This window comes from Mus caroli, chromosome 5 (genome assembly GCF_900094665.2).
Source record: "Mus caroli chromosome 5, CAROLI_EIJ_v1.1, whole genome shotgun sequence".
NCBI lineage: Eukaryota > Metazoa > Chordata > Mammalia > Rodentia > Muridae > Mus > Mus caroli.
Window position 1 is genome coordinate 97,137,447 of NC_034574.1, and position 11,716 is coordinate 97,149,162.

Below are 11,716 nucleotides of genomic sequence, written 5' to 3' on the forward strand. Positions count from 1 at the left end.
ATAAAACAACAAAACTACTTTTCACTTATAAATTTGTTGGTTTACAAATATTTCCTACTTACACGTATGCAAACCATTCACCCAGTCCTAGTTAATAGTGCTAAAAATCAGTTCTAATTATTTTGCAACATAATGTCCAAACCGAGATATTTATATTTTTTTCTGTTTATTCTACTTTCTGGAACATTTGATAGCAGCTTTCCACCACAAAACATTTTTAGATTAAAATTACCATACCCCCTGTGGTCATCTGTGGGCATTTGTGACAGACTCCGTGCTGGTACTGAGCGAACCATGCTGATTGGACATCGAGGGCTCTCACAAACTTTAAATTTCAGCAAATGCCCAGAGACTAAGCCCGAAGAAGCCAAGCTTTCCTGAAGGTGAATGACACCAGGTAATTTGTCTCTCGCTGCCCCTCATGGAGAATTGCTTTCTGTCAGAAGTGCTTGCTTAGGCTTTCAGTAACTTTACCGTACTGCTAAGGATTTTAAAAATAAATGAAAATTGCATTATTGTCTAAATTCGGTGCTCTGTTCTGTACAATAGGTGGGGAGCTACCATACTCTAGAACTCTATTTAAACTTCATGGCTTGAAGTTGGCCTGTGAGGTGACTATCAGTATCACCAAGATCCACGTTAACTGGGACTACATCATTTTACAAACCAGATGCAGGAGAAACCAGTCATATTTTTCCTTACAGATATCTTCTCTGCTGATGTGTCCACCAGCACTAAGCTATTTGATAAATGATAAAAGACTGTCCTTTCTACAATACTTAGAAGCCTAAGTTATCACTTGAATTTAGATTCAGATCCTTAAAATAATATTAGGTTAGAAGATTATAGCTTACTTTACAATATATGTTAATTACATTACTTGCTGAGTAAAAGTTTTACTATGAAATGTTTAAATGTTGTAAAAACTTGCTTTTCTCATTAAATGGATTTTCTTCCAACAAACCACATTATTATTTTCGTGTTGGTTGTTACATGTTTATGTGTCAGTAAAATAAGTACTGGCATCAAGACCAACAGATGCCGTCCAGAGCTGGGCTGATAATTTTCCAGTGTGATGGCTGAGCTTCCGAGCTCATAGTGAGACACTCGCCACACTCCACACACCTGCTTTAATTGATAACTAAACGCTAGTGTTCCGAAGATTCATCTATTGAATGTTATATAAAACAGGGTCTTCTTTAAGTTGGCTGCACGTAGCTTTTATTTAGTAAGATGGAAGAGCAGAAACTTACTTGAGGTGATGTAAAGTCTGAGTTAGGAGCACTGGTTCTGTAGTGACTCTGCCAGAAACCAAACCCAGTTCTGCTTATTAATATTCATGAATCGTGGGACATGTTATGTGACCTGAGTCTGTTTCCTGGTCTATGAAACTGGTAAAGCCACCTGGCTCATAAGACGGTTGTAGGTCTCAATTAAATAAATACATGTAAACTTAGCGTGGTGCTTAGCTCGTTTTAATACTTAGTAAATGCTTTTACGTACAGTAAAGCTTGCTTCAGGAGTTTCATTCTCTGGCCCCTCCATAGTGATTGGTTCAGATATTTTGCTAATGAATATGAAGATGTATATTGGGTTACTAGCCTGGAATTGCTAAGATTCCATTCCTCACCTCTATATCTGTCATCTTGGCACACTTAACAATTCAGGTGTGACCTGATAAGCTACCTTACTGTAAGTTTCAATTATGCAAGCACTTAACAATATTTTTTTCTAAGGGAAAAATGGCAGGTTACCAATAGAGTAAATAATTATGTGTCTAATTTCTACGAATTATGAGATTAATTACAGTCAATGATTTTTATTTTTGCATGCAAGTAATCAGACATGAAATAGAGATTAGTAGATTAACCCTGACTATGAACTGTGCAAAGTACATATATTCATGTAAATGCTAATTTTATAGAATGTATATATAAGGTATGTAATTCTATATATTGAAAGGAATATAAGTGGGAAGGATGTTTGCATATGCGTGTGCTCACGTCTGGAATGCATAACTGGCATTGCTCAGACAGGTTCTTGTTATCTTTCAGAGAGCCTCGTGAAGATGCAGGCCGTGTCTGTTGGACTGCTCCTCTTCAGTATGACCTGGGCGGCACCAGTAAGCATTGCCGCATACTCTTTCTCTCTCGTTTCCAAGCAGGTTTGTTAAGAGGTGAAGAAGCATGAAGCACTGAGCTCAGAGGCCTGCCGCTTGTGCCAACTATAGGATAGTGCCTTGCTCTTTTTCAGAGTCTTTGAGAAACCAGTAGCCTCCCGCAGCACTCCAGGGCAGCTGAGATCGGTGCAGAATGCTCAAAGACAGAAACTGCAGTGAATCGAAAGAACCTCATAATATTTTACCTTGAGGGATTTGACACAACTGTGTAAGGCTTACTAAATACATAGCTGGCACTGAGAAGGGACTCGATTGTCTCTGTGCTCTGGCAGCATCTTGACACACACAGTGGGATCCCCTCAGAGATGTTCCATTCTTTGGCGAGGCCAAAATGGAGCTGATACTCACGAACATAACCTAACTCAAACTCCCGCTGCCTCTTGTGTCTTTTCTTCTTCTGACTCACCCGGATGAGTTCTCAGGATGTGACCAAATTATCCTGTGACAAAGCAGAGCATTGCAGATGTTTTCTGCAATTCAGACATGGGGCAAATTAGATAATGTCTTACTGACATCCTAGATCTCAGAGGAACCTTCTTGTTGGGGAACTAGGGAGGTGTACACTCATCCCAAGCTGACCACACTTAAATATAGGTCCTGAGCAAGTGGGTGAACATCTGGGTACCAGAGCCATGAGGGTAAACCATGGCATCTGGAGAAGGGGCAGAGTGAGGGAGTCAGACCCATTCCCTATTCCATTCCCAGTCCCCACCCCTGTTTCACACACACACACACACAAACGCACACACACATACACACACACTTATACACACACTCACTCCTACCCTACCCTCATCCCCCATCCCATGCCCCACCCTCATTCCCTACCCCTGCTTCACACACATACACACACATACACACACACTTACTCCCCCAATCCTACCTCCATCCCCAATCCTATGCCCCACCCTCATCTCCCACCCCTGCTACACACACCCTCACTCCACCCCATCGCTCACCCCTGCTTCACATACATACACACACACACTCAACCCCCACCCTACCTCCATCCCCCACCCTATGCCCCACCTTCAAATCCCACCTCTGCTACACACACACACACACACACACTCACCCCCACCCTACCCCCACTTCACACAAATCCTTACACAGTGGTAGGGACTGTGCTGAGTGAACCTTGGTCCCACCCGATCCTCGTGAGGTCAATCAGAACCATACAGGCATGCACTGAAGCATGCTGGTGGCTGAGTGGGTCTTGCTGACCCACTTCAGTCCAACTGAGGAGGAGTTATTTTGAGCAGCCCATTCCAGGGAACAGCCGAAGTGTCCTTCCTAACCAGCTTCCAGTAAAGGGCTAGGCCAGTGACCACCAGTCAAAAGAGGCTGCCAGCTTTCCTCCTAGTGGGGGGAGCAGACGATGTCATATCCATTACAGGGCCACAGTCAAGTCCAGGGTAACTGCCAAGTGGGCGTCAAAGAAGCAGAGAGGGCTGTAGATTTCAAATGAAGGAATCTTAGCAGGGGAACAGGGATAAAACTGGGTACTGAGAGTTCCATTGTTATCTTTTCTCACGGATGCATTTCCACCTTAACACTTATCCCAGCTGCTTAATCACAGATTGTTGGTATAGCGAGCCATGTGCATGTGTCTTATAATTACAAGCCAAACTCACTTGGCTTTAAAGTGTTAGAAACTAGAAGGAAAAGATCGGGCAGCATAATACAATTAATATCCATCTTATGCAAATGAGGAAGGCTTTGATCTAAGTAACGATGTATCAGGAACTATACTTATACTAGGTTAATCTGTGTCAGCAAGTATGTATTTAACATAAACACAGATGTGCATGTAAGGGTATGTGCATGTTCTGTTAAAGAACATTCATGCTATCAGAACAGTATTTTTTTTTAAAACCTACCCATGTTATTTCTACATTCTTCTCCCTAGAGCTCATTTTGATATTACTAACAATGAGGTAACAGTTTAAATTCACATCCACAGAATCATAGAAGAACTAGCGTAATAAATAGGTACAATAAAAAATAGAGAACTGTATCTTGAAAATGTAATATAAACTTCAAGAACATCTCTCCACATTGGCAAACATTCTTTCAAACAAAGCTCCTGTAAATTTTTTTTCTTGCTTCTGTCTTGGGATTTTAAAGCAGAAGATCCAGGTTAGGATGGCTCTCTGCCTTTCCATCACCAGCTGTGCCTGTGTAGGTGCTCTCCTCTCTACGCTCATCTCACGTGGTTACTATGGTACACAAGAGAAATTAGTATGCAAAAGCCCTTTGCAAACTGTGAAATTCTCTGCAAATGTATTGAGTCCTAGAAAAATAAGATATTACAGACAAACCGATTGTTTCAAGAGTGAAATGGAACAGCAGACAAATCCTTAGGGTCCAAATCCTCTCACTAACCACGTGAGTGTATGCTTCTGGGAAGATCTTGTCCATTAGAGTAGAGACCCATAAACAGAAATCCATGACTTCGACGGTTGTTTAGGAAAAGCACCCTCTGGGCCCGTGGTTCTCAACCTTCCTCATGATGTGACCCTTTAATGTGGTTCCTCATATTGAGGTGGCCCCTAACCGTAAAATTATTTTCGTAGCTACTTCATAACTACTTTTGCTACTTATCCAATGGCCTTAGGTGACCCCTGTGAAAGGTTCATTCGACCCCAAAGTGGTCATGGCCACAGGTTAAGAACTGCTGCTCTAGGCCAATAGGACAGATGGACAAGTTCTCTGACTGCTCGTCTTTTCTTCCTTTCTTTTCTAAGACTTCTCCCTCTTCTGTGACTAACCCGTCCTGGTGCCTACATCTACTCTAGCACACCCGTGACACCAGCACACCCCACTCCTTTGTTCCCTTCGCCACATCAGAGATAAGCAACAACTTTTCAAAGGAAATAAGAAAATGAAAACACTGATATTTGAAAAGTTGTCACACCATTTTGTACACAGAAAACTTGCCCCCAGGGTTCTTACATTCTCTATTTTTGTGTAACATTTTGTGTGACATCTCATAAGGCCTGCAGTAGCTACCTATGACTATTCCTGTGTCTGGCTTTTATAGGCCTCAGCAGACAAGTCACCGACTGACACTTTTACTCACCACTGATCAAAGAGACTGCCTGAACCCTGGCTAAAATGATTTGCCCTGGGAGTGCTGTGTATCCTCAGCACCATCACAGCATAGCACAGCACAGCACAGCACAGCACAGCACAGCACAGCACAGCACAGCACCAGCACAGCACAGCACAGCACAGCACAGCACAGCACACCACACCACACCACAGCACAGCACAGCACAGCACAGCACAGCACCAGCACAGCACAGCACAGCACAGCACAGCACAGCACAGCACAGCACCAGCACAGCACAGCACAGCACAGAACCAGCACAGCACAGCACCAGCAGAGCACAGCACAGCACAGCACAGCACAGCACAGCACCAGCAGAGCACAGCACAGCACAGCACCAGCAGAGCACAGCACAGCACAGCACCATCACACCACACCACAGCACAGCACAGCACAGCACACCACACCACAGCACAGCACAGCACCAGCACAGCACAGCACAGCACCAGCACCAGCACAGCACACCACAGTACAGCACAGCACAGCACAGCACAGCACAGCACTGTCAGAGCACAGCACAGCACAGCACAGCACAGCACAGCACAGCACAGCACCAGCACCAGCACCAGCACCAGCACAGCACACCACAGTACAGCACAGCACAGCACAGCACAGCACAGCACAGCACTGTCAGAGCACAGCACAGCACAGCACAGCACAGCACAGCACAGCACCAGCACCAGCACAGCACAGCACAGCACAGCACAGCACAGCACAGCACTGTCAGAGCACAGCACAGCACAGCACCAGCAGAGCACAGCACAGCACAGCACCATCACACCACAGCACAGCACAGCACAGCACAGCACAGCACAGCACAGTACAGCACAGCACAGCACAGCACAGCACAGCACAGCACAGCACAGCACAGCACAGTACAACTGCTGACTTACACTATGGCTGAACAGCCTGAGCTCTGGCCAACTTCACTTTAACACCTCAGATTTGCCAATGACTATGTCTTTCCTACGGGTTACAATGGCTACTATCCTAAACTGGAACACTGTGCCTGCCTCTCCTCTCCCCACCACATCACAGGGACGCATCTCCACGCTGGAAATTCTCTTTTAGAGATAGCATTGCCATCTAGTGGGGAAGGACTTTTTTCCCCTAATAGATAAATATTTAAGAAAAAGTGGACCCAATCTTTCTTTCAGTCAGAATGATTTTTCCCATGTTAATATAATCTAGTGAAAGACATAGAAATAAAACATTTGTTGTTTGAAGAAATGAATGAAAGAACTTCTATTTGGTGAAGCTGAGTCTCTTGTTTCCTTGCAGACGTTTCGACCACAGACTGTGAAAACTAAGCAAGGGTGTGTGGAGGAACACAGGGTAAACAGAGTTATTCCTCTCAAATAACAATTTTAGCTCTGTAAAGAAAAAAAGAACAGCAAGTGAAAAAAGCTAACTACCAAAATGTTGTTGGGTGCTTAGGCCAGAAGTGCACAGTATCCAGGACAATTATGTCACATTCTAGCTCAGTATAATCCCTACAACAGATGATTGAAAATTTCCAAGCATTGATCGCTTTTTTGTTTTTTGTTGTTGTTGTTGGTGGTGGTTTTTTGGGTTTTTTTTGTTTTGCTTTGTTTTTTGTTTTGTTTTTTGTTTTTTTAGTGTGATTTCATTCTTTAAATGAAATCATGGTTTGCTACACAAGTTTCAGAGGAATAAGAATTCTGGAACACTGTAATGAGCAAACACTGTTCCCTACCTGTGTGCAGCATGTGACGGCAAAGAGAGGAAGGGGCTGTGTCAACAGCTTTAATGGGGACTCGGGTCCGCATGGAGGTAGTTTTCTGCATGTATCCAGAAAGTTAAGCAAACGCTGTCAGATTTGCATGTCACCAAACCACATCTGGATGTCAGCTAAAAATCACAAAGGTCCAAGTGACAAACTTCAAAGCCAGAAGGGCCATGTGGTGGTGGCCATTTGCCAACTAGCTGGACCTTAGCCACGGGCAAAGTAAAACCTACCTTTCCTCTAATGCCCGCTCCCTTCTGCTCTGGAAATATCCACTTGGGTTGCAACTCCACTGAGATATGGCAGGAAGACTGACACGTTGTGGAAGACAAACAATTGGCAGCGGCATGCAGGGAAAACAAATTTCAAGACTAGAACAAGAGAGCCCTTATAGGTGGCTGCCTTCTAGGATGGCTGACACACGCCCTCTTGTGGTTACAGGTAGTACTGCCTATTCCCCAAGGGAGAACTTGACTTCTCTCAAGTTAAAAACTATTGCATAGTATTAGGGAGAAAAATCAAGAAATTTTCGCAAGAGACAAGACCACCTCAATATAATGGAATAGTTGGCATATCATTTGTAAGGTCCAACATAAAAATATGTCTGCACCGAGCGTGGAGTGAAGGTGAGTGACCATGAGAACATTCCTGACATGTAAACTAGTCAGGGGAGATGGGAGGAGACAGTGAGCTCTGGTTTCCAGTGTGGATATTGCCTTTGTTCCCTTCCCCACACTCCCCAGGTACTAAAGTCACTGTGCTGTGCAAGTCTGTGTTCCAGAATCTTCCTTATCCCTATCCATTGCTTTGGCCCAAATCATGTCCTGGTTTGGGGCCTACTTCTGCAACCATGGCCGTGATGGGCCGTGATGGGCCGTGATGGGCCGTGATGGGCCGTGATGGGCCGTGATGGGCCGTGATGGGCCGTGATGGGCCGTGATGGGCCGTGATGGGCCGTGATGGGCCGTGATGGGCCGTGATGGGCCGTGATGGGCCGTGATGGGCCGTGAGAGCCTGTAATTGTCATTTTGCTGTGCATTAATAGCACTGTACTTCATGAGGGGGTTCCTGAGCATATTCTAGACCATATACTAGAACAGTGTAGACTCCCGTGGCGTGGGGCGCAGTTACTATGACAGGCTGTCTGGTTGTAAAGAGTAACACGTGTCTCTTACACCCATTCCATGGATCACTCATCCATGTCCAGTCACACTGAAGAGGAAGAACGAGGCCCTTGTCACTGGGATGGCGATAATTCTTTCACTCAGTGGCTTCTTGCAGAGTCGATGCCCAAAGAGAGCTAAAGAGTAAAGGGCTATTACTTTCCTAAAGCTGGCTTCATTTCCCAAGGAAGTTGGAATTCTATAAACTTTTGCTTCCCTCTGCCAGAAATCCTTTGTATGGCCACCTCTAAGGCGGCATCATTCTGTCTATGTGAAAGTTAGCTAATTTTGGTTCCGCCGTGGCATGTGGTTTTGGTGCTTCTAGAGATGGGAAGGACAGCTGTGAATCCTATGAGGAAATGAGTCTCTTATCACTATCTGGGGAAGCAAGCTAGCATTCCACCAAAGGCAGGCCCCACACAGCCTCGCACAAACGGCAACTGCTATCATTTGTATAGAACTTAGTCATTTATATAGAACTTAATCAGACATCAGTGCTAGATACCTTACCTGCATTGTATCTCTTAACATGAGTATATCTTTTTAAAATCCTGAAATGTGTTTATTTTCTTATTTTGTAGTGAAAAATCTGTTGCTCAAAGAAGCAAAGTAGCATCCCCGGGTCACGTGCTTCCCCGGATCACGTGTTTCCCCGGGTCACGTGCTTCCCCGGATCACGTGTTTCCCCAGGTCACGTGCTTCCGTGGCTCACATGTCTCCCCAGCTCATCCAGCCCAAAGAGGGTTGGCAGCTGCTAGGATACCTGAGCCCTCCTGTAGCACAGTTACTTCAGCCATCACTGGAGTGAGAGATTGGGACCATTTTGGGGCTGGAGAGACGATTCAATAGCCAAGACACTTACTGCTCTCCCAGAGGATCAGGGTTTGTTCTTGTGCCCTCACAGGGCAGCTCACATGTGCATCAGACACACACGGTGCACAGACATATTAAATATTTTGTCGGTTATCTCATCTGATGCAGTTCACCACGGCCCCGCACTCCTGATCAGCATCTTTGTGATCTTCCTCACCTCCCAAAGGTGTAAGCTTCCAGCTGAATCCTCTTTTGCTCCGTATAGACGCTTTCATCTATTCTTATTTTTAGTTATCATAGCCAAGATGTTAACAAGCTCAAGGGAAGCTAGCCTGTTGAGGCATGTCAAAAATACATTGGTCCTACCACTTAGTCTTAAAAGATTCACATTGTTTTGCTTTTGAGTATTTGACTCTTACCTTCCCATCAAATCTACCTCAGTCTTACTCTTCCATGAAAGCCGCATGGCTCCTTCCATCCCTATTGAGTTGTAGACTTTACATTAAATATATGTTATACATTAAATATAATTTATGTATAAAATAGGTTTTAATGCTTCTTAGGAATTACAGGGTTTTTAAAACTTAACATAAAATAACCAATCACTTTATGCTTTTTTTTACTTGATCAAAAAGGAAAATAAGGCAGAGACAGTATTGCCCTTCACCATTTTGACAAGAGAAGAAACCATGAGTCAACTCTGAAAGAAATCATTACCCAGAAGAAAAAAAAGAGAGAGAGAGAGAGAGAAAGACTTGTCTAGTTTTGAAACCAATGAATATAACCAAGTAGTAAAACTCCAAATCTTTCTGTAAATCCACAGATGCCGAATGAAGACAGCAGCGGCGGTAATCAAGGCAACATTCACAGGGACTTAGCAACATCTGTGTATCCTGAGACCACGGTGGGTGAAGGCACAGAGGATGGGCAAGGTGCTCTCCTTCACCCGCCTGGACAGGACAGGTATGGTGCTGCCCTCCTCAGAAATATCACGCAGCCCGTAAAGAGTCTGGTGACTGGGGCCGAACTACGGAGGGAAGGAAACCAAGAGAAGAGACCTCAGAGTGTTCTAAGCGTAATTCCAGCAGATGTCAATGATGCTAAAGTCTCCTTAAAAGATATAAAGAATCAAGAGAGGTATCTGCTATCCCAGAGCAGCCTGGTCAAAAGCAAACACACCCTCCAGACCCGCCAGACCCGACGGAGCACTCACTACCTAACACGTCTCCCACAGATCAGGAAGACTGCCAGAGACTTTGAAGGCAGTGGCTCCCCAGATCTTCTAGTGAGGGGAGATAATGATGTCCCCCGTTTCAGTGGAGATGGGCAACACTTTATGCACATTCCTGGCAAAGGAGGTGCTGCTGTTGGGTCTGGTCCTGAAAGCTCAACTAGTCGCCCCATCTCAGGCTCCAGCAAAGCTGAGGTTGTTGACCCACACACGAATGGACTAGGCTCTAATGAGATCCCGGGGAGAGAAGGACATGGTGGCAGTGCCTATGCAACCAGAGACAAAGCTGCACAGGGGGCAGGCTCTGCAGGTGGGAGCCTTGTAGGGGGCAGCAATGAAATCACAGGCAGCACCAATTTCAGGGAACTTTCCGGAAAAGAAGGAAACAGAATTGATGCTGGCAGCCAAAATGCTCATCAAGGGAAAGTAGAATTTCACTATCCACAAGTGGCCTCGAGAGAAAAGGTAAAGGGGGGCGGTGGGGAGCATGCAGGGAGAGCTGGTTACAACGAAATCCCCAAGAGCAGCAAAGGTAGCTCTAGCAAAGATGCAGAAGAGTCCAAGGGGAACCAATTAACCTTGACTGCAAGCCAAAGGTTTCCAGGTAAAGGCAAAAGCCAGGGCCCTGCTCCGCCTTCTCACAGTCTTAGTAATGAGGTTAAAAGTGAAGAAAACCATTATGTGTTCCATGGACAAAATAATCTTACAATGAATAAAGGGATGTCACAGCGGAGAGGCTCCTGGCCTTCGAGAAGACCCCATTCCCACAGGCGCGCTAGCACCTACCAAAGAGACAGCAGCGAGTCATCATCCAGTGGGAGTTCTAGTGAGAGTGATGGTGACTAGTCCCTGGGATTGAACCAGTCCCCTGCTCTAGTCCTGGAGGAAGAGAGGACACAGCAGGAACTGAGCAAGCCAACATATCTGGTCCCCTCCAGGACATTGTGCTGTTTTAATGGTGGTTATAAGAATTTCTACTCAAAGTTCTAATGCTTTTTTCAATAAAAACTTTCATAAGAATTTGTATAATAGGTAATATTTGGACAGGCGACACATTAAAATAGTCTGTGAATGTCACAAGTGCCTTGATACGTCATCATTTGCTCTTCAGACATGAAAATAAATATGCTTGCCTATGATGGTGTGTAGTTACATGATCTACAGGCGACTGACTGTTGGTGGTATAGGAAGAATTAAGAAATAACAAGGTTAGTCTGCCTACAGCAGAGAGGTAAGGTGTGTGGACCGAATCCCCTGGACAAAGCTTGAAAGCGTCACTCTGATCTAACTGGGATTTCATGGCCTGTCAGTGATCTTTCCTCTGTCTGCATTTACTGTGTCTTATGAGGCAAGTTTAATTACTGAAGCATATCAAATGTTGATCACATTTTGCTGGTTCTTTCTTCATTTCGAGAGGAGAATAGGATGTAGGAAGTGTTGTGGGGGATGGGGAGACGGTCAAGATCTGGTT

At 44.9% G+C, this 11,716-nt stretch overlaps 1 protein-coding gene across 2 annotated transcripts; it reads left to right on the forward strand.

The window, feature by feature from the left end:
• The first annotated feature begins 321 nt into the window (after positions 1 to 321).
• On the forward strand, positions 322 to 11,378 carry Mepe (matrix extracellular phosphoglycoprotein). 2 transcript variants are annotated; one of them, XM_021163881.1, is made up of 3 exons: positions 322 to 397; positions 2,055 to 2,122; positions 9,838 to 11,378. In XM_021163881.1, the coding sequence occupies exons 1-3, from the start codon at positions 388 to 390 to the stop codon at positions 11,089 to 11,091; spliced, it is 1,332 nt and encodes a 443-aa protein (XP_021019540.1). In that variant the 5' UTR covers positions 322 to 387; the 3' UTR covers positions 11,092 to 11,378. The 2 variants fall into 2 exon arrangements, with proteins under 2 accessions (XP_021019540.1, XP_021019541.1); XM_021163882.1 differs by lacking the exon at positions 322 to 397 and adding an exon at positions 6,573 to 6,635 and having other exon boundaries at positions 2,069 to 2,122; positions 9,838 to 11,091.
• The last annotated feature ends 338 nt before the right edge of the window (positions 11,379 to 11,716 follow it).

Bases quoted from the DNA above. Each gene is read 5' to 3' on its own strand.
- Mepe (XM_021163882.1), top strand. From the start codon at position 2,069: ATGCAGGCCGTGTCTGTTGGACTGCTCCTCTTCAGTATGACCTGGGCG. The intron at 2,123-6,572 runs GTAAGCATTGCC...GTTTCCTTGCAG, and splicing joins GTATGACCTGGGCGGCACCA to ACGTTTCGACCACAGACTGT. The intron at 6,636-9,837 runs GTTATTCCTCTC...GTAAATCCACAG, and splicing joins AGGAACACAGGGTAAACAGA to ATGCCGAATGAAGACAGCAG.